This window comes from Danio rerio, chromosome 1 (genome assembly GCF_052040795.2).
Source record: "Danio rerio strain M-AB ecotype USA chromosome 1, GRCz13ab, whole genome shotgun sequence".
NCBI classification, from domain to species: Eukaryota; Metazoa; Chordata; class Actinopteri; order Cypriniformes; family Danionidae; genus Danio; species Danio rerio.
Window position 1 is genome coordinate 42,367,114 of NC_141021.1, and position 22,862 is coordinate 42,389,975.

Genomic DNA, 22,862 nt, shown 5'->3' on the forward strand with positions numbered 1-22,862 from the left:
ATGTTTTTTGTCCACAGCAGACTGCAACTCGCCGTGACGCAGATTCCCGAGTCTGTGACTGCTCCAATGAGGTGAGTCCTCTTCAGCGCTCACCATGACAACGAGACTCACAGCAGTGACGTGTCTTGTAAAAATTTGCATCTGCATTCCTATAAAGCTCGTCGGCTCTCAGTGTTGTCAGTTCGTTCGGTGTTGCTGTTTGTACTTGACAAAGGTGAGTTCAATACAGACGGTACGAGTGGAGCCACGCCAATCTCACGAAGTCCGCTTCGTGAAGCTTCACTCGGGCCCGTCTGTGCTATAGTTGCTTGCGGTTTGCGTACATAAACGCAATATCGCGAAAAACATTACGTGTTTGTTGCTCGAAATGTGCTGCCGAGCAACATCCAGTGAACACTGGTACGGCCTGGCGCCCGGTTTACTCGTGCACTCCCTGGGGCGAGGCGCTTTTGAGCCCTAGGGAGGGAACAAACAAGCTCAGGGAAACACGGGAGGCCGGTAGTGGGACCTCGCTGTGAGGGTTATGGTGGGTGGGAGCAGCGAGGCCCACTCATCGTCTATTTTAAACGATAGTTTCAAACTTTAGTTTACTATAGTTTGAAATAGAAACCATGGTAACTGTTATGATATAACTTTATGCAAAGAGCTTAGAATGAATAAGAGGTGACACTCAATAGAACGTTCTTGTTTTTAATTAATTTATTCAACAAGCGCGTTAAAACTGAGAGACGAAAAAACAACACTTACTATCAAAAGTGTTGATATGAAATGATGGCCGCGCTATCTAGTGTCTGTTTCCCAAATTGCACTAGAGTGTCGCCTCTTGGTGATTCAATGCTCTTTGCTCTATGTCTGACTGTTGTAATGTTTTGCTTTGTTTTTCAGCTGAGTTGTTGAGCAAAGAAGGACAACCATTGAAGATAACAGTTGAAGACAACCGCTGGTTATATTCACGAGCGCGCACATTATAATGTTTTGGGCTGTTTTCTGAAAGTTTATCTTGTTTAGATAAGTTTGCAGGTCAAACAAAATAAACTATACTCTTTCCAAACACCTGTCTCATGTTTTATTTGTCCTCTACAGCAATACACTGTCATATAAATCTGTTGAATGCATTTGTATGCAACATGGTTTGACAATACAGTAGTTTAACAAATAAATAGTTGTTATAATGTACCATCATTAGTTAACATTTGGTGTAGGTAATGAAAAGTTAATCAGATGTGTCCTAAGATATAACGGTAATGTTATAGCTACATAACTGTATTTATTATTATTCTGTATGTTTAAAACCAGCAGATTTACTATATATTTACCATGTCAAGAACTTACTGTTATTCAAAAATTTGTTTAATAAAATGTCCTATGACAAGATATGGGTGTTGTTTTGCTTTTATGTCAACCTACTGTAGGTTTTAGATTGAATACAGCAGATATAGGCTACCTATATCATAATATTGGTAGACGGAGTTTTGATGACCCAAATTAAGTAAAACGTCCCTTACTCAAGTACTTTTTAGCACGCAAAAGTCAAATTTGAGTATATGAAATAGTTTCCAACATAATTTTGTCTTGTGAAAATGACCAGTGTGGTGATGAGAAAAAAAAATTAATGTCAAGTTATATATATATATATATATATATATATATATATATATATATATATATATATATATATATATATGAATACTTAATTTGAAGATAACCATGGTTTTCCTAAACTAAACGTGCAAGATTTTCCCTTGTCAGACCCATCGAAGGTTTTCTACGTTGAAAACTGAACTGAACTATGTGTGTGCGTTTACGAAATTCGTCACATTAAGTTTACAGGCTGTTAACAAATATACTGCAGCGAAAATGCATTTACAGCAAGTTCTGGGACAATTACCGTAAAAATCTACATTACAACTGACACATTTGTTATATTTTATGCAGCACCGTCACTTCATCCCTGTTTAAAGCTGCTGGCGGATCATCATCCCAGCCGGAAGTGATGTAGCCTACGCAATGTTGATGAAATCCGAAACATGTAATCGTGACATCCTCGTCGCAACAGATGCTTACAACGTGACAATTCTTGCAACAGACAGATTTTTTTAGGAGATTATAACCTGTCCGAAAATGAATCCTTCCAGGAGAAGCGAAAGTGATTGGCAGGGTCTGGTGAATGAGGTAGGAAACGCAGACATATTGATGCCTCACGCTCACTCTATGAATCATACTATCAGCACTGCAATACCGAGGATGCACACATTAACCATATCAGGTGTTTTTTTAATGAAAACCACGACTAGAGGTGTTGACAGTATAAGGAGGTAATTTTATAAAAACTATTTGTCATATTTGCTGATTTACAGACGTGTGATTTCGCTTACTGTAACCGTGTTTTGATACTGCATCTTGACAGCTTGGTTGTTTCATCGAATGATAACGTTAGTACTTTTCCCATTACATCTTTAAATTCTTTGAACAATAGTAGCTAAAATACGCAGTGTAGGACACAACATGATCGACAGAGGGATTAACTTAATCTTTCTCTTCGTCAACATCCTTGAAGATGAATTCAGGACATTTATATGAAGCAGTTCTTCAGATACATTAATTGAAATACAGTACAGGATAATTAAGGTAAAATTGGTTTTATATTCGCACATTTGTTGAATGACAACTTGTGACACCCTCCCTATATGGTTTACCATGGTACTTTGATTATTTGGTCTAAATCACATGCAAGTATGACTTCAAGACACCATTAGCACTATTTAATTGACTGTGAACAATGTTGTACTTCGATAGTCTTTGGATGCTAATGTGCTTTCCTTGTTTAAAAAATGTAAATAATAATAATTTAAAAATATAATATTAAGGAGAAAGTTTGAATGTGTAATATATATCCAACTATACCTCAATTACAGGACAACACTTAATATCGACAAATTATACGTCTGCACATTCAGCAGAGGTTTGTGTTTATTGTCATGAATCTCTAATTTAGCAGAGCATTTACATCTAAACAAATTAGAGTAAATAACAGACCTGCATGTACTTTGTATGTATTTCCATAATTATTTTAATAAATTTAGGCTATATTAAATAGATTCAAGAACATGTTCAAGTACTGTTGCCAAATGTCTGGTTGATTCCTTAAAAATATTAAAAATGAATTTATGGGGTCACAAAATTACCTAAATTATATTATAATGATCTAACTTAAACTGTTAAGATGCAGATTATTTTAATTTGAAGCCTCAAAAACTGCTGTTTAATTAAATACTTTTTTTTATAATGTCAGGAATCACCAAATAAATGATGAGTAAGTATTAGGAATGTCGCAATATCATTAATTCATCCTACGATACTATACCAGCTTAAGTATCACGATAACAAGTAGTATTGCGATACTGTAATTCATAACTCCATTTATAAAGAAAATTGTTAAATGTACTATATTTTACATGTTATAATAGGTCTTAAATTTAATGCAAATTATTTGAATGTCACTTCACCTACAATTTATTGATTCTTTTTATTTTGTTGGTACCTGACCAACAAAAAGTATGTTAAAATAAAGATAAATTAAACCAAATTAAATTTGTTACAAAAGTAAAATTTTTCCTAGAAAATTTGGCTTTATGAGGTGGTCAAAAATTGTTTCAATCTTTCCTGTTGCTATTTTGGGTTTCTCATCTATTGTTTTTTTTTTCAGTCCTAACAATCCAACAAAGTAATTCAAAATTTAACTTTGTGAGTCGCTCTTTTCAAAAGATTGTTGCAATTGTAGCTACTAAATCCTATTGAGAGGAACAGAAATGAACTGATTCAAATGTGCGTTTGAAATGTCAGAAAACATCAGAAAACATGCAACCTTAAAACCTTAAAACAGTGGCATCGCCAGTATTTTAGAGCCATAGTATCACGATACTACCATAGGACCAGTAAACCGTTTAATCCTAGTGGTGCAGTGGCTAGCACTGTCTCCTCACAGCAAGAAGGTCGCTGGTTAGACCAAAATGGGTCAGTTGGCATTTCTGTGTGGAGTTTGCATGTTCTCCTTGTGTTCGTGTGGGTTTCTCTCACAATCCAAAATGAATGATAAATTATGGTTCATTATTTCAATCTTTAGATTTGTGTGAAAAGTTTGAAACGTGAAATGCGTCATCATTTTAGCATCAGTAGAAATGTCTGCATTGTAAGTATTTAAAATGTACAATTCAGTCTTGGAGTCAAATCTGAGGGTTTTTTGCTGGAAAATATACTCTAACTTTGCTAGAAGCCACTTTGATCCTTGTTTTCTTTTTTTTCTGCAGTGGTGACTAATGTATTGAGTCGAAGCAATAAAAACCCTATTGTTTTCTTTCTGTGCCCAGTTCCTGGTGTGCAAAAGAAAGCTGGAGAGTAAGAAGGAGGCACTGCTGATCTTATCGAAAGAACTGGACACTTGCCAGCAGGAAAGGGATCAGTTCAAACTGATGGCAAACCAGCTCCGTGAGCGCCACCAAGGCCTGAAGAAAAAGTACAGAGAGCTCATAGTATGTCTTCTCTTCTCCTATTATATGCTAATCTTTTACATTACCTTTAAGTTAATGAAACACTAATGTAAAAGTAAAAAGTTAAAACCAGCACATAAGTTAAAGTATGATCTATTTAATTAAATGGCTTTCTTTAAAAGATTCAAATGATAGAAAATTTGCTAATTTACTGACTAGTTTGCTTGACAATACTTTATTGTAAAATCAGTAGTTATTACTACTATTTATGCAGATGTAAAAGTAAATCTAGGGCCTTTTCTACTGCATGAACAGTTATTTTAAGAAACAATAACAGGATATAGAATTTAAACCACACTAAACTGAACTAGAGCTGCACGATTCTGGCTAAAATGAGAATCGCGATTTTTTTTTTGCTTAAAATAAAGATCACGATTTTCTCACGATTCTGTAGATGTAAAAAAAATATGGTAAAAACAAACTTATGGCACAACCTCGATAATAATATTATGTGTAGGTCTACTGGTTTTTATAAATAATTATATTCTACTCATAATAATTATGATGTTGAATTATTATGTTTGAGATATATGCTTGCAATCTCTCATATTAGACAAATTTATTTACTGGTAAAATCAGACATTTGCCATTATCAGATTATATTCAACAATATATAGGCTAGAGTAGTTATTCTGACATATTAAACATTTATTTTCATGTACAACTGTGGGCTCGCTATGAAAGAAAAAACATATCAAATGCTTGCCGTAATCATAACTCTAAAATGCGATATGATCATTTAAATGAAGTGCACACTTTCGGTTTCATTTTGACTGCTAAGTGCTTGTTGATACTTCGCTCGCGGCTCCCAAACAATCACTCTGTGCCACAAACAGAATATTATTTACAACTGTATAACCTGTAACTCGCAACATATGCAGGTTCTGTTCAGTAAAGTAGACGCGCGCGCGCCCTTTCTGTGATAACAGCTCACGGTCAGCAGCTCACTTCACGTGTGATTTCCCGGCCGCAAAAACATCATTATATGAAGACAAAAATGACCTTTTTAGGTGAATTTTACCTTATACATTACGTGACTCATTCAACATCATTTGGAGGTGTCAATGTCACTGAGCAACGTATGTGAAACAATGAAAAGACTCGTGCAGCCGCCTTTTCTTCTCTCCTGAACTTGAAAATATGATTGGCAGAATCGTAGAATTGCTGAATTAAGATCGTCTGGGGGGTCGAATCGAGATTGCGATCTTTTAATGATTAATTGTGCAGCTCTAAACTGAAATAAAACTAAACTGAACTTCAACTCTGAATCTGGACTTTACTAGAAGTTCTATGTGAAGCTGTTTTATAAAGGTAATTCAGCAGCAATACTCGAGAGCTTGCAAATGTAAATGTGAGCACTTGTGATAATAATATTTGTGTGTGTGGGTTGAAATGTACACTCACAGCTCTGATGTGAACAGCTGAATCCCTCAATTTGCACACACGCACGACAATCAGCGCACTTGTGTTTTGAATTAGAAGTTGCAGATTATTAGTTGTGTATTTCTAAAGTGTCATTCACAAATACAAAATGACAGACACGTGTGCACGGCAAAGTTGATTGCATCTTCGCTCTACAACCACAGGGACTCACAACCTCTCAGATTCGTCAGTACAACTACAAATCTCTCGCGCTCTGACTTTTGCTACACATCTCCCATAGATATATGCATTAGATGTCGCCTACCCTGTTGTTGTCTATTTGAAGGAATGCGTCAATAGAGCCGCCATTTTAGTACAGGGAAGCGCTCCTTTGAAAAGAATGCGGGACCAAGCTGCAGTGGAGGACTGTGGCCATCCAGAGCCAGAGAATTACACATATACACATATATCTATGATCGGGAGTTTTTCCAGACGTCAGTATGCAATTTGTTTTTAATTACGAGACTTATAGTTTTATGTTATAGTGAATGCAGTTCACTATATCAATGACTCAATAACGTTAACCGTTTAGCATAAAAGTTCATAACATACAAAAATGTAAAAAACTAAATGTTACCTATGAAATGTTCTGCCTTTGTGCTTTGTTTTCTATGTTTGCTCGTGACTACACCCATAGAGCGCTAAAGTCCAGCATCTTCACATAATAAAACGTCTTGACTAGTGCGGTTGTATGACACTTGTCCTGGGAGCACTGTACAAATATGGTGGCGTTATTAACGCATGCTCAGGGTCCCTATGCGATATCTAGTGTATACATCTATGCACATCTCCCGCGATCTCTGTAGCAGAACTCGTCTGTGCACTCGCAGTTGCAGAGGCGCGAGCAGCGCGGGGCAAGGGAGGGGCGTGGCAGGTGTAAAGCTGCTTTATTGGCAGATGCCTGACCAAGAACAATACATATTGTTTATATATAAATAAACATGAATTAAATTGAATATACATTTAAATCAGTTATGCTTGGCTTGCATGGGTTCAGCTTTGTGATGCACGTTTGAGAAAAAGTTTAAATGTAACTGCTTAACTGTTTTATATCATTTTATGTCTAATTGACAGGATGGTGACCCCTCGCTGCCACCTGAAAAAAGAAACCAAGTATGCTTTTCTCCTTTTTAAGTATGTGACCCAGGACGACAAAACCAGTCTATTGTTGTTATAACCAAAAATGCATTATAGGGGCCAAAAATAGTTTTCTTTATGACAGAAATCATTAGAATATTAAGAAAAAAATCATCTTCCATGAAGCATTTTGTAAGTGTCCTACTTTAAATATTTAAATTTACATTTATTCATTTAGTAGATGCCTATTGCCCAAAGCGACTTGCAAGTGAGAAGGCATAAATATGTAAAAACGGATTTTTTGATTAGTAATATGCTTTGCTAAGCAATTGATTTAGACTCATTTAAAGGCAATTTTATCAATATTTTAATTTGTATTGAACTCTCAGAGTCAGTTGGCATTTCTGTGAAGTTTGCATTTTCTCCCCGTGTTTGCTTGGGTTTCCTCCGGATGCTCTGGTTTCCCCCACAGTCCAAAGACATGAGCTGTAGGTGAATTGGGTAAGCTAAATTGTCCGTAGTGTATGTTTGTGAATGGGTGTGTGTGTGGATGTTTCCCTGTGATGGGTTGCAGCTGGAAGGCCATCTGCTGCATAAAACATATGCTGGATAAATTGGTGGCTCATTGCGCTATGGTCACCCCTGATTAATAAATGGACTAAGCTATATTTGCCCACAGTCCGTTTTTTCCCGGGAGTTTCTTGTATTTCAGACCTATCTCCCGTTTTGCCTTTTCTCCCGGAAAACTCCCATAATTCCACTTCCTTTCCCCGGTCCTCAGTTGTTTGGTACAATCTATTACACCAGGCACCCCTTCAGGTGCCACTCTCCCCACTTTTTGGAATTTCCAGCACCTGCAGAGTCTCCAAATGGTACTGGACACAGATACTTCTTCCATTTTCTTAGCTTTTCCAGCCTCTGTAAAGTACTGGACACAGACACATCTTCCCGGTTAGCAGGTATGGACTAAGACGAAAAAGAAATTGAATGAATGAATGAACTCTCAGATATTCTAATAGTTGTATCTCAGCCAAATAATGTCCATTCCCAACAAACCATACATTTCAGATGATGTACAGCAGTGATAATAAGTATTGAACACGTCATGCTTTTTTATGTGAATAATATTTCTGAAGGAGCTTTTAACATGGAATTGTACCAGACTTTGGTAAAAACCCAAACAATACAAACATAAAAATAAAACAAAACTAAAAAATCTGAAAAATGAGGTAATGTGTAATAACAGTGAAATGACACAAGCAGAAAGTACTGAACTACTGAAAGCGTTTAATACTTTAGATAAAAGGCTTTTTTTGCTGATGGCAGCTTAAACATGTCACAAGTCACATGAATTGTTCAGGTGTGAGTTTTTTCACAGACCTCAACAGAGTGTAAAAATCTTGATGGTTCTGTGGGTCTCGTCTCTCAAATCTAATCTTTACTTAGTGTTTTCTGTTGGATTCAAGTCAGGTGATTGGCTGGGTCATTCTACAGCTTGATTGTCTTTCTCTGAAAGCGTTTGACATTTTCCTTGGCTGTGTTTCGGATCATTGTCTTGCTGAAATGTCCACTCTGGTTTCATCTTCATCATCTTTATAATGTATATGTTGGACTGAAGCATCAGATATTTATTTACAATGACAAAGGGCAGAGGGTTGCTGAAGAACTACTAAGAGATTTCAGCTGCTGTCTGGGCTTTTACTGCCTTTTTACACCTCCCTTTCTTCATGTGTTCAATACTTTTTCCGTGTCATTTTATTACACATAACTTCATTTGTAAACTAATTCGATTTTTTTAGTTTTTTGCATACTTACGTTTCTTTGGTTGCTATCAACATCCAGTGAGAATTTCAAGTCAACAGCACCTTTAGAAATATGTTTTCTGAGAAAAACTGTCACGTTTCAATGCTTATTTTCTCTACTGTATGAATCTCAATTTCAAAATACTGACGATTACGACTGATTTTGTGGTCTAGGGTCACAAATGCCTTATTGGATGCCCGTTAGATGATGCTTTATATATGTAAAGCATCTATTTAGTTTGTTAAGTTGTTAAGTTTTTATTATGCATTGAAAAGTTGAATGTGTTGTAGAATGGATGTTTAACTTACCACAGGTCAATCTGGCCCAGTTACTGAGAGACTCACGAGAGCACAACAAACAGCTGAGCGAGGAGCTGAAAGAACTGAAGCAGCGTTTAGCTGAGGTGCATGGGGATAACAAGGTACGGGCTCTACTTCAAACACGTCATGACATTGCTTTGCTTGACTTGTCAATGTGTAGTGACCGTTTGATCATGGTCCATACTATATAGACATATGCAGTGTTTCCATCCCACAGCTGTTGAGGATGACCATCGCAAAGCAACGTTTAGGGGATGAAGAGGTGGGAACTCGACATTTTCCAGCCCACGAGAGAGAAGATCTCGTTCAGCAGCTGGAAAGAGCTCGAGAACAGGTGCATTGGTGCTCTCGGCTTTCCTCACATGTTGAATTAGATTCAAACTTTGGATTTAAAACTTACGCTAATGTGTTTTCATTTTAAAATTGCGATTTAGAATAAAATCTTCTACAGACTGCCAGAATATATATATATATATATATATATATATATATATATATATATATATATATATATATATATATATATATATATATATATATATATACAGTGTAAAATGCATAATATGAGAACATTCATGCACACTGGCCATGAGAATATTATGCGGACATTCGTACTTTTTGTTTTCCAGTTATGTGATTGTCTCATGAGAGCGGCTTGGTGAATTGGAGTTATGATACGCAATAGTACAAAAGAACAATCAGAAAACGCCCATGCCTTCACCTCGTTTACGAAATAAAAAGTCTGTCAAAATCAATAGAGCTCTATTACGCTATCAAAAAAATGTAAAATTAGACACTTGCATCAAAATTGTTCATAACTTTTTGAATGACACAATAAAAATGGTCTGTTCTGTGTCCTAACCTTCTGGTGTTGTAGACTGAAGCGCTGGAACAAAGCTTAAAGGCAGCCACAGATGAACTTCAGGATGTGAGAGCAGAGCGTAATGTGTACCAGGAGAAAGCTCACAGACTCAATCTGGAAATTAACCACATCTTGGGCAGCCATGAGAATCGAATCCTGGATATAGATGCTCTGTGTATGGAGAACAGGTCGGTGTTTTTGCATCTGCAGTATGTAATATATAAAATAGTTATACCACACATGCCGAGATTTATTATTAATTGGGTATTTAATGTGAATGTGGTGTGAATATAGAGTGCTAAAAAAGAGACATGTTTGTATATCAGCCACTTTATAAATGTTAGCATCACCCTTGTTCTCTTGATAAAACCCAGTAGATTTTTCTATTTACTTTTGGGTTATAGGAGACTATAATTTAAGGGTGTTTTATTTGTTGTAATAATCCTTAAAGATTAACACAACATTTATGAATTTTGAAGCTTATAAACAATTTATTGAAAGAGATTAAAAGGGACGCTATATCCAAACTACACCTTGGTCACAAAACTTCATTGTCACCTTCAGCAAGTGTACAACAGCTTTCAAAACACCAGGGAGTAAAAGCAGACCAGCGAGTTGATGTTTTTTCAGTTTGGTGTGAACTGAAGTCTTTTAATAGACAACCTTTATGGTCTCATTTAATCACTTGTTAGCAACCACCTTATTACACAAGCTAAAGAAACTTTTTAAACAGACATAAAATATAATTTACTTCATACCTTATTTCAAGCATTTAACCAAATCCAATTTGAATATTTAAAAAACAAGCAAGTTTATAAAATGCTAACGTTTTGAGCCTTTCAGCATCCAGATTTTTAGTAAGACTGACCTCTAGTGGTGTGGTGGGAGCATAACAATCAGTGATGTGACGGTTTTAAAGGTTCAGGACACACTGGAGAACTTTTTTTTTTTTTAAATATTAACAGATTTGTGTGTGTTGAGCATCAGTTAAGACAATGTTAGCACCTATCAGCTTTAATTGTGGGGAAAACTGGATAATTTTGAGCTTTTGTCAGCTAATTTCAACTTCCGGGTTTAAAATGATTTTTGGGGCGGGATCAAAATCGGCGACGTAGCGCAGTACTGCAAGTGCAATGATGACGCGTCGGTTTCTCATTATTATTCAAATCGGAGTTTTCTTATCCTATGAGAAGAGCCGGCTGCTTAATTATTCATGAGACCTGCCAGAGTCAAGCCCGAGCTGAGAGACACGCCACAGTATTCAGCCGTTCATGAAGGCTCATATGCTTTTGTTTCCATCATCCACGGGGTTTGTTGCATGTTTTCCCCCGCGATCTTGTCAGGGCCGATCATACAGCAAAGCTGTGTGTGTGCTGCTAGCATTTTTGTCAGGAGAGCAGCACGAGAATTAGAGAATGGCGGACGCTGTCTTTTATCAGGAGTTCGTTCACATTCAGACACATCACTGTGCTGCTGTGTTCGCCTAAATCCTCCAGATTACCAGCAGGGCTAATGGTTAAAATAGACAGGTCAGGAGACCTGCTGCACTAAGTCTGCTGGATACAGGGATTGAGGAAGAAGTCCTCATTTATAGTGTTTACATGAACACATCTTTATAATGATATAAATTGTGGTTATGTGTATATGAAATTACGAATAACAAATGTAGCAGGGCATTAAATCACTGTTCATTTCTTCGCATTTTAACTTTGTAAAATATAAACTCATGCGTCTCCTCATGGTTTGTCTCATTTTGTGAGCTAATTGACTACAACAGTTGTTCGCTCACGTTCTCCCCTGCTGGCCACGCCCACTCCTGCCCGATGCTCGCGGAGCTCCACGCCCATTAATCATGCATCTTTTGAAAAAATTCTGAAGTAGACTTTAACCGAAAGTGGGGGTGTCATGGCCCTTTAAAAAGGTGTCCATCTGATGTTGTTCGTGCTAATTTTAGCTAGTCATGTCATGCGGTATCTGATTATCTAGTTGAAGTCTTCAGAATATCTTTTTTTGGTCATTTTTGTTGCTTTAGATATCTTCATGAGCGGCTTATGCAGCTTCAGGAGGAGGTCAGTCTCCTCAAATCAAACGTGATGAAGTACAAGGTATTTATTGCATGTTTACATGCTCATAAACAATTAACTTGCATTTTTTAAGGATTCATTTTACTCTATATTCTTATGTAAAGAACACAATCATGTGTTTTATTTCAGAGTGCTTTGGAAAGCAAAAAGAACTGCAAAGTCTACGGCAAGTCTAATAGCAGTGCTTTAACAGGTGTCCTTTCTGCTAAACAAGGTAAAACATGAAACTTATCTAAAATACAAACTACACAAATAATATTTTATTTACAGTTATTTCAAGTAATACTATGTAGACATTAAGGTCCAGCTAATGTGTTTACAGTTCAAGAGCTGCTGCTTTCTGAGGAGAATGGCTGCAGTCTCCCAGTCACTTCACAGTCCATTAGTGACCTGAAGTCTCTGGCCACGGCTCTGCTGGAGACCATTCATGAGAAGAACATGGTCATTCAGCATCAGCGGCAAACCAACAAGTACCTATCTATCTGTCTGTCTGTCTGTCTAAAAAATCTCTTTGGGTAAACTTAATTTAATTGTGGGCAGGATTTCCATTCAATACATTTGTTTAGAACCAACTAAACAAAACTATTTACACAATTAAATAGATAATTGAGTTGGTACAATACATTATTATAAAATAAAAGTTTAAAAATGTTTGTATTTTTATTTAACTAAACTCAAAGTCTGTCTGTCTGTCATTGTCTGTATGTCTGTCTGTCTGTCTTTCTATCTATCTATCTATCTATCTATCTATCTATCTATCTATCTATCTATCTATCTATCTATCTATCTATCTATCTATCTATCTATCTATCTATCTATCTATCTATCTATCTATCTATCTATCTCTCTCCAGATTTCATTTGTAAACATTTTTCTAGTGTTTTTTTTAAGATATATTTTATATTCTATGTATTTTTTCCAAATTTAGTTAATTTGATTGATTTCATGAAGTTGCCATTATTATCATTCTCATTTTTGTTTCATTTAAAACATTTTTTACTCACCCTAAAGTCATCCAAGCTAACCTTTTCCTTCAGTTAAATAATGAACCCATTTTGGTTAAAAATGTGGTCCTTGAAGAATTGTGATTTGTGTGCTGTTAAAAGAGTATACAAGCTAAAACTAGAAGGAAGGAAACGTCCTGGTAGGCCACGGAAGAGGTGGTTAGATGACATAGAAGATGATCTACGTACCCTAAGAGTGCATGCTTGGAGAAAGCAGGCTTTGGATCAGGAAGGCTGGAGAGGAATGATGGCCTCTACATGGGCCAAAGTGACGCTACAAGAAGTCAATGCCTACTACCACTCTGAGAGTCAAAAACAACAACAACATAAGACTTTAATATATTGCCGAGAACCACAAATGTCATTTTCTTTACTACATGTACAGTTGAAGTCAGAATTATTAGCTCCCCTTTGATTTTTTTGATTTTTTAAATATTAAATATTAATATTAATAACAGAGCAAGAATATTTTCACAGTATATCTGATATTTTTTTTTCTTCTGGAGAAAGTCTTATTTGTTTTATTTTGGCTAGAATAAAAGCAGTTTTAAATTTTTTAAATACCATTTTAAGAAAAAAAATGTATTAGCCTCTTTAGGCTATTTTTTCTCTCTATAGTCTGCAGAACAAACCATCGTTATACAATAACTTGCCTAATTACCCTAACCTGCCTAATTAACCTAGTTAAGCCTTTAAATGTCACTTTAAGCTGTATAGAAGACTCTTAAAATATCTAGCCAAATATTATTTACTGTCATCATGGCAAAGATAAAATAAATCAGTTATTAGAAATAAGTTATTAAAACTATTATGTTTAGAAATGTGTTGAAAAAATCTGCTCTCTGTTAAACAGAAATTGAAGAAAATAACAGGCAGCTAATAATCCAGGGTGGCAAATAATTCTGACTTCAACTGTACATGTTTTGTATACACAGGAATCATAGAGTTAAATTCAACACCTTTTTAAGACTCTTTCTTTACATTCTAAGACCTCATCGCCACTTTAAGTTTTAACTGTTAACATTGGCAACTTGCAGTATTTACTAATTATCGATTGTAAGAAATGAATCCTAAACTAAAACATTATTCGTATAATGAATCAAAATGCTAATCCAGCAGATGGACAGCAGGAATAACAGTGTCGCCTTGGTTACTGCAGTACACAAAGCAGCATGATAAAAAGTCTAGCAGGATTTTATCGATTTCATAAACTACACGGCATCCCCATTCACTGATTAAATTACGGCAAACAATAAAATACAGCTATATATTGCTTAAACAAAAAGTATATAACATTGAATACCTTGTAAAACATTTTTAGGGCCTTAAAATTCTCTAAAGCATAGGAAAACTCAACTCAAGCTCCGTTCCTGGAGGGCTGCAGGTCTGCACAGTTCTCTTTTGAACTCCTTGATTATTTGGATCAGCTGTGTTTTTTTATGGTTGGAGCAAAACTGTGCAGAGCTGCGGCCCTCCAGGAATTAAGTTTGAGACCTATGATCTAAATGGATTTATTGACTTTAATAGTTTTTAAGACACTGCTAATACTCTTTAGTGTTCTACTGACAAAAAGCACCAAGTACATCTTGATATTATCAAATTGACATGGTGCAAAATATTATTCAGAAATCTAATTTAGCAATTGGTTTGTGTCTATCTGAACAGGATCCTGGGTAATCGAGTGGCAGAACTGGAAAGGAAGTTGAAAACATTAGAGGTTTCTGGGTTGTGGAGTCTGCCAGGTAAACATCACATCCAATGCTATGCGGTTCATTTATCTGTCTTAATTTATCATCATTTATCTTGCTTATTTCTCATTTTTAATGGCTTTTTGAATTGTTCTCTTATGTCTGCTTTCCGCTTTCTTCCTTCATCTTTTTGGAGGCATCACCTACAATGTGTCTCTTGGACTTGGGAGTATGTTTGTTATTTCAGTATATTCACCTCTTTTCACCTTTCTACATTTCCCAAACTAATTCTGTCTCTATTAGCCTTGTTGTTAAACAACACAATGCAGCAATCATTTATAATAGTTGTGCATTTGTTGACTTACAGGAAGGAAAGCTGTTATTGTCTTGAGCGACTCTCAGCATGTCCAGTCCACCACGGAGCAGTCAGTCCATCTGACACCAGAGGCAATGGGTGAGTTGCTGACCAGAGTGCACCAAAAAGGACCTGATAAACATAATTTCTAACAGAATCAGGCTTCCCATAGCAAATATATATTGCTCTGGCTGGTAAATACTTTTGAATCACCAGAGGTCTGTGGCAGTTATATAACAGGCAGATGTGGTTCTTTGACATTTCTCTGGTTCATTTCCTCTTATCAGTCAATTGAGGTCAGTCATTCTTAACTAAAGATCAGAGAGCTGCTTCATAGTATAAATTAAAGTGTGATTCTAATTAAAATCATTGTTGTTTTCAGTTGTGCAAATTTGATTACTTTAAATCAGAATTTCAGAAAATGGTACATAAATGAACGTGATGTAACTTTTTCTTGACTGAATAGCAGTATTGTTCACGATGCTACAGTGGTCAGATGCTTACTTAACTGCTGATTTGTGTGCCTGTGTTGTTGTTGTTGTGCAGCACATACTTACTAGTTCATCTAAATCAAGGCTTCCCAAACTCAGTCCTGGAGGGCAGGTGTCCTGCAGAGTTTAGCTCCAACCCCAAGTGATCCAGCTAATCAAGCTCTTACTAGGTGTGCTATTACCTCCAGGTAAGAGCATTGAAGCAAGTTGGAGCTAAATTCTGTAGGACACCGGCCCTCAAGGACTGAATTTGGGCAGCGCTGATCTAAATATTCATAGTTGAGATATTTACTAACAGTATACTGCTGAAGAGGTGTTTTGAATGCTTTTTATGTCTAAACAAAGATCGCAAAAAAACTTACTGTGAATATATCTGGGAATATCTAGAATTCTTACAAATAAATCCACAACATTGCATTATGTGTAGTTTAAACTCAATTTTGGAACATGGTCCAAAATGTAGTACCACATTTAAGTTTGAGTAACCATCGAATAATGCATATGCCGAAATAGTTTTAGAAACAAAAAAAAAAAGGGTTTTGCAGGATAATTCTACTGACATTGCAAAAAATAAAGAAACAAAGATGCTCATGCAGTTGAAATTAAAACTAAGAGGGCTTGGGTATTAAAATGTTCTGAAAAAATAACATGACATGAAAATTCTCTTTCTTCTCCCACACACATTATGTTCTCTGTTTTATTATTATTATTATTATTATGTGTATTATATTTTTACAACTACAGCAACATGTTAAGAGCAAAATTAGTTACGAAATGAGAACAGATCCAGTAGACGCCTGATCATGTTAGTAGAGGTGGCACAACTATAACACTCTGTTTGTAATGCCGCTCACTTCTGGCAGTGGAAATGTGGCATAACTTTCTGAGCTGTGGCAAAAAATCGTTTGAGAAATAGATTTTCAAAATTGATCACTATTTTCTCTTTAATCGATTCTTAGTTTAGTTTGGTCTTGAGTGCCATCTGCTGTTCAAAACTAACCTCGCATGTAGCGCTGCATTTTGAAAATCACAGAATCGATGCAGAATTGATTACTCAAACCATTTTTCACCACATGTTTACTTGACTATCAAACATCAGTAAATCCTAGTGCATGGTTCATTTAAATAATCTCTTTGCAAAAATTAATGGTGTTGTTTATAGGTTTTTGAGTGTTCTAAAGCATAAACATACCATCATATGTTTGCAGATATTTAGGAAACATGCTAAGTGAACATTTTGTTTATTTGAAAAGCAATGCTGAAGTCAGATATTCTGCTTTGAAAATGTGTGTTACATGCCGGAACTGATGTCTTTGTTTTGGTCCCTTTAACCTGCCCAATGCCAGTTTAGCCAATTATATTTCAGCAACCCTGGTTGCCTTGTTGGAAAACCGCATATTTCATTCAGTCAATCAGAAAGGCTCTCAAAGTATGCATCCGCGATCGAAATGCGACCTCCGGTGGACAGCTTCTGAAATGAGACCCAGATTTAGCGTGCCACATGAGGTTATGTTTATTTATGTTATTTGCTAATTAATAACCTAATTAGCAAATAGCATAAACATTGCAAACATAACCATTAGGTGAGCAGGTTAAGTTGTAACCCCATGTATTAACAACATGCTTCATGTGGACATACAGAGTGATGAGCAATTTGGCTGATTGCACAAGATGAATTTAAATACAGCCATTCAGAAGCGCAGAATAGTGCACTTACTGCACTCCAACAAAATGGTAAGGTTTATAATCTAATTAATACATATTAAACCACTTTGACATTATTAAATTTAGATGCTGAATCACTGATATATGTGCCTTACACTAAGTCACAGTTCTAGATACTAAACATTTGCAGTCAGCCAGTTACTTTCATGTATTTTTAGAAGAAAATGATGAAAAAACATGTTGTAAATCCAGCAGCTCTGATCTCTCCTCCAGTATAAACTAAACAAAGCCCATGAACCTTTATTTATCAAATAATCTGATCATTATTAAGCTGTTCAAAAGACAAAATTCATGTTCTTACACCTATTTGAGAATCAGAATATCAGAGAATTCACAATACAATTAGAACGTTTGCCAGTATTTGCAGAAAAAGAAAAAAACGGACAAATATTCAATAATAAAAAGAACAATATATGAATGTTTCATTGAGTTGGTGAGTGACGTGATAAACGTGGTGCGTTTTCATGGAACCTTTAAAGGGATGCATTCAAAATGATGATCACAATAAACAAAAAACTCACACAGGGGGAGTGTTTAGGACTTAAACAGTAATATTTTTTCAAATGTAACTGATATATAGATGCACATGCAATAAGGTCAACATAAAAAAGTTCTCTTTTCTCAAGTCAACTACTCCACTCCCTTTATTACTATTCTTTCACTGTGTCTTTTAATGCATTTTAACTTTTTTTTAATGTCAAAACAGCTTTTGCACTGGCACAAGCTGTTAAAAAAATAGTTATTTCTAAAAAATGATTGGTCGTTCTTTATTTTGAATGAATCTTTTGTATGACTCAGAAAATGATGAGTCCTCTCGGAGTGGTTCGTTCATTTGCGCTCGCGCACATTTGTGCAGGTGGAGTTAAAGATTAGTTCCTTTTTCGGGGCTTCTTTCAGGTTTAAATCGTTCGTTTATCACATGAACGACAGAAGCTAATCATATACATTTAGAGCCGGAAAAAGATTTGATCCATTAATTTCTCGAGTCCTCGGGTTTTAGTCATCTCTCTTTACATGCTGTCACTTGATGAATGTAGCGTCCAGGTTAAAAGATGATTAAGTCTGTCATTGACGGTTCACGATTCATTTATTGGTCACATTACATAGAATTATTACGCGTCATTTCATCATGAATCACCGTAAGAACTAGAGAAAAAATAAACCAACAAACAAAAACTTAAACTTAAGCCAACATCAACAATCAAACATTAATCTTAAGCAAACAAACCAAATGACCGTATTTTCCCTTAAAGCAGGAGCTAAAACTCATGCACGGGGAATCCGTGAAGCAGCCGTATACATGTGCTTTTTTTTACCGTGTTTCACCTAGCGATCCATGCTTTGCTTTACACCCATTACTACATGCGATATATATCCAGTAGGCTTCACAATCTCGATATCATAATAGGGTATATGCGGAGCTAGTGTTTCTTCCCATACTGATAACCTTCTGGTGACCTGTTATTGTGACTTTTTTCCATTTTATACGGTTCCTTTTACAGCATCAATGTTGTATTGTAATTAAAAGGCATTCAGTTAAATAGACTTTGGCATTCATTTAGTTGCTCAAGTATAAAACGAGAAAAAAAGTTGTTTACTCGCACTCGCCCGTCAGGCGCAGAAGCTCCATTGAATGTACTGGGGTAAAATAATGTTGCGGGGAAACATGTCATTTAATGCAGTGCTTATTGTACATTCTGAGACCCACTTCATATCGTATATCTGTCAGCCAGTTGTGATTGCTGATTTTTTAAAGAAAACAGACCTTAAACATGCCGATTTTGCAATGCCATACAGTTCACCGAAAGTGCTTAACCCAGGTTTACTGGCAAATTAAAAGTCCTTTAGCATACTTTGGCATATACCCTATTAAAGTCCACAACAACTTAATTCATTCAACTAATCAAACCATAAATAAAATACAACATCATAACAACAACATATTTCTAAATCATAAACAAAGTAACACAGTGATTCAAGTTTCTTTACAACTTAAAAACCAGAAGACTCAAAAAAGGTAAACTAGTTTTTTCTCTACGATTTGGCTCAGACTGTGTGCATTGATTAAGCTTGTACAGGACTGTCTGTAAGACATGAATAAACCAGTCAAACTTGAAGAGCTGTCAGAAGAGGTGAGCTGAAATGATCGTAGAAAAAAGACCAGGTGAACAATAACTAATTATTTCCTCTTTCTTAAAGCATTCTAGTTAGCAAATTCTAGAAAATTGAACTAAATGACTCAAAAAGATTCGTTCATCTCAATGAACAAGACTCAAAGATCTGAGTCAGTAAAATGATCCAAACTTTCCATCACTAAAAAATGACATTAACTTGCTAACGTTCTCTCTCTCTAGTAGCAGATGAGGAGATTGTTACCGGAGAAGAGGTCACAGAAGATACCGGACTCAGCGCGGACTTCAGCCAAGATGAATGTCAAGCCGGGGCAGTGGAGCTAAACCAAAACTCTGACTATTTTACCCACACATATTCAGTCTCAGCAACTCCACAAGTCAGTACTCCTGCAGAAAACATCCAGCCGGTGGAGAGCATGCAGAGTAAAACGCTTGCTCTCTGTGACTCTGAGAGATCTGCGTGTACTGCTGAGAGATCAGAACAACACGATGAAGATCTCCAAAGTGGGGGACATCAGTCAATGAGCACAGAAGCGTCTTTGAAAGCTTTAGAAGAACAGGCTGTGGAGAATGATAATTTCTCCGGGGACTGTGAAAGTCAAGGTGCATTAGAGGACAGTCAGCCTGTGACATCAGAGACCTCTGGCAGCTTTGACTGTATTTCAGGATCTGAGTCTTGCACAGCAGAACAGCAAACGGAGCGGTCGATTGAAGAAGAAACAGAGCATGCTTCCCTAAACACAAGTCCACCTGAACAAACTTCACCACACCAGGAATGTCCTTCTTCATGATGTTAAAAACTCGCAAGAGCATTCACGAAAGCACCTCCATTTATTTCTAGTCCACCACTTAAATTAAGTGTCTGATTCAGAATGAAAAAAGTTTGAATGTATAAATTAAATGTCTTCATCTTTCCAGTTAAGATGAAAGCAAGGTATAGGTTGACCTAAATGCAAGATGGTAAAACCAGCAAGCTGATTAATCAAACCTGGAATATCTAATATAAGCATTTTCAATTATTTGAGATCATTCTGTGTTTGAATCCCACAATCACGACACTACCAGCGAATTTGTTTTCTTTATTTTCCATAACATTATTGTGAAAGCATACGTAATCATTTCATCTTTATGTATTTTGATTATTTAAGCATCTTTGCCATTGCTTTTGATGGATTTTGAGGGTAAGATGTGACTTTTTTTCCTCTTAAACCACAACATTCATGTTCATATGCATAATGTATTTATTTACTCTTTCGTTTATTCAGCTACATATTTTTTTATTCATTATGGAGTTGAGTATTTTTATTTAATTTCATATATGTCTTATTTATTATTTGTGATCTTGATGATTGTAATAGTGCTTGATCTGTGATGGTGTAAAAATCATTGTCTGTAGATCACCTGATATTATTACACTGTAATGTGGTGTAAAATTAAAACAATCATCAGTTTGAATGCTTAAACTATACTCATTTATGCTAAAAAGCACTGCACTGCAATACCCCTATGTCATGTTCTGCTGCTATGTGTTGTGCCTAAAAGCGGCTATTGCATTAGCTTCCTTGTTTTGTGTTTGCCTGACCTGTTGCTGCGTCAAGATTTTCGTACTGACGGTCACGGTTTATCTCAAGTCCATGTCCTTACGGCAGCGCTTTATTGAAATAAAGGTTAACGTTCGGGATAACAAACACCACTATTGTTGTGAGGGCACGTTACTTTTTGTTTACGTCCTGGTAACCAAACTCAAACAGCCGGGCCTATTTTGAAAATTGGCGGCATTTGACCTGGATAGTTTATCTCGCTTTGGAGTCATTTGGAAATGTTGGCCACCCTTTTATCTCATAAAGGTAAGTACATATGGAGAAATATATTGTAAAAGACATCTAAACAATGACCAAGTTTTACCGTTTACGCTCATAAGTGTGTAGTTATAGGCCTATCTTTATGCCCTTATCTTATCAACTAAGAAATAACGTTAGTCCTAAATTCAAACCGCAGGCATCCTCAAAATAGATTGTAAAACACAGCATTACTGTTTCTATAAAGTAGTTAAGTCAACTATTGGAAGAAATCGCTTACCCAAAAGATTTATTAGGGCTAGACAAGGCAAGGTGAACCATTTTTGTCCAAATTGATCAGAATCCTTTTTCTGTAGACCTCTTCTTATAAGTATTGTCCCCCCCCCCCCTTTGCTTTCAATTTACAGTTTTACCAGTGGCTTGTTGCATCTCTCACAACACTATTTACATTTGCAAAACAGTTAATGCATTTCTCAAAACAATTAGTCATTTGTGCACCTCACAGTAGCAGTTTCTCATTCCTTCCAACAGATTGCGAATGCTTTTGGACATTCATCAATTGCTTTGATACAACTTTCTGCTGTTTTAAAACATTTACCATTTACTTGTCATGTCAGTCAAAATGAACTAAACTTGTAAATGCTGAATAGTCATTAAATATAAAACTAATAGTCCTCATTTGAGTCATTAAATACAAAAATGTTGAACTCAAAATCTGTCAAGCAAATGTTATAACATTTTTTAAAAAGTATCTTTATTTTCTTGAAAATATCTTCTTAATTGAACAATTTGATGAATGATTTACAGACCTGTGTGTGTTGTAGGTTGAGACACAGACAGACCGACCGATAGAAAGAACGAAGGAGAAATAGAGATGGACAGACAGACAGATAGATAGATAGATAGATAGATAGATAGATAGATAGATAGATAGATAGATAGATAGATGGATGGATGGATGGATGGATGGATGGATGGATGGATGGATGGATAGATGTTTATGGTTTATTTTTGAGGACGTGTGAGGCTCATGTCTGATGATTTGGCGTCCTCTAGTGACTGTATTTCAAATCACTTTGTGGAGAAACAGATTCTGTCATACCTGTAATTCTCTACTCGGTGCTTTGAGCTTTCTAGACTAAATGAAAAGTTAAATAGACCGAATACAGTTTTTCACCTTTCTATATTTATTTTTGAATACAGAAACTGCACATCAAATTGATCTTCAGAGAGAGTGCCGCTCCCCTGATGGAGATGAAATTGGATGAGCCAACAATAAATGCACTCTATTGTTTTTCAAATATAGGGGCTTTATTAACAGCAGCCTTTAATACAAACACCTTTTCCACTGCAGCAAAACAAATAACTCTACGCCGTTTGCTATGAAATCTAAACCTTCAGTGCAGAGTGCATTGACACGGTGATCAATACAGACAGAAGATTATGTTCTGTGCTTACAAAAACTATTAAAGAACTGCTCATTTAACACGTAAGAATGAACAATTACGCATATTATTAGATTATTTAAATTAATGTAAATCCGTGTCTTTGGA

General features: G+C 36.0%; 1 protein-coding gene across 13 annotated transcripts; it reads left to right on the top strand.

The window, feature by feature from the left end:
* Nucleotides 1–1,986: 1,986 nt before the first annotated feature.
* On the top strand, nucleotides 1,987–21,203 carry ccdc149b (coiled-coil domain containing 149b). Of its 13 annotated transcripts, none has more exons than XM_087235550.1 (13): nucleotides 1,987–2,315; nucleotides 4,368–4,529; nucleotides 7,044–7,082; nucleotides 9,163–9,270; nucleotides 9,387–9,503; nucleotides 10,047–10,219; nucleotides 12,064–12,136; nucleotides 12,245–12,329; nucleotides 12,438–12,585; nucleotides 14,785–14,861; nucleotides 15,004–15,036; nucleotides 15,175–15,261; nucleotides 19,733–21,203. In XM_087235550.1, the coding sequence occupies exons 2-13, from the start codon at nucleotides 4,470–4,472 to the stop codon at nucleotides 20,299–20,301; spliced, it is 1,569 nt and encodes a 522-aa protein (XP_087091676.1). In that variant the 5' UTR covers nucleotides 1,987–2,315; nucleotides 4,368–4,469; the 3' UTR covers nucleotides 20,302–21,203. The 13 variants fall into 13 exon arrangements, 11 of the variants coding, with proteins under 11 accessions (XP_087091676.1, XP_087091677.1, XP_087091674.1 ...); XM_087235551.1 differs by having other exon boundaries at nucleotides 19,736–21,203; XM_087235548.1 differs by having other exon boundaries at nucleotides 1,987–2,172; nucleotides 19,736–21,203.
* Nucleotides 21,204–22,862: the final 1,659 nt, after the last annotated feature.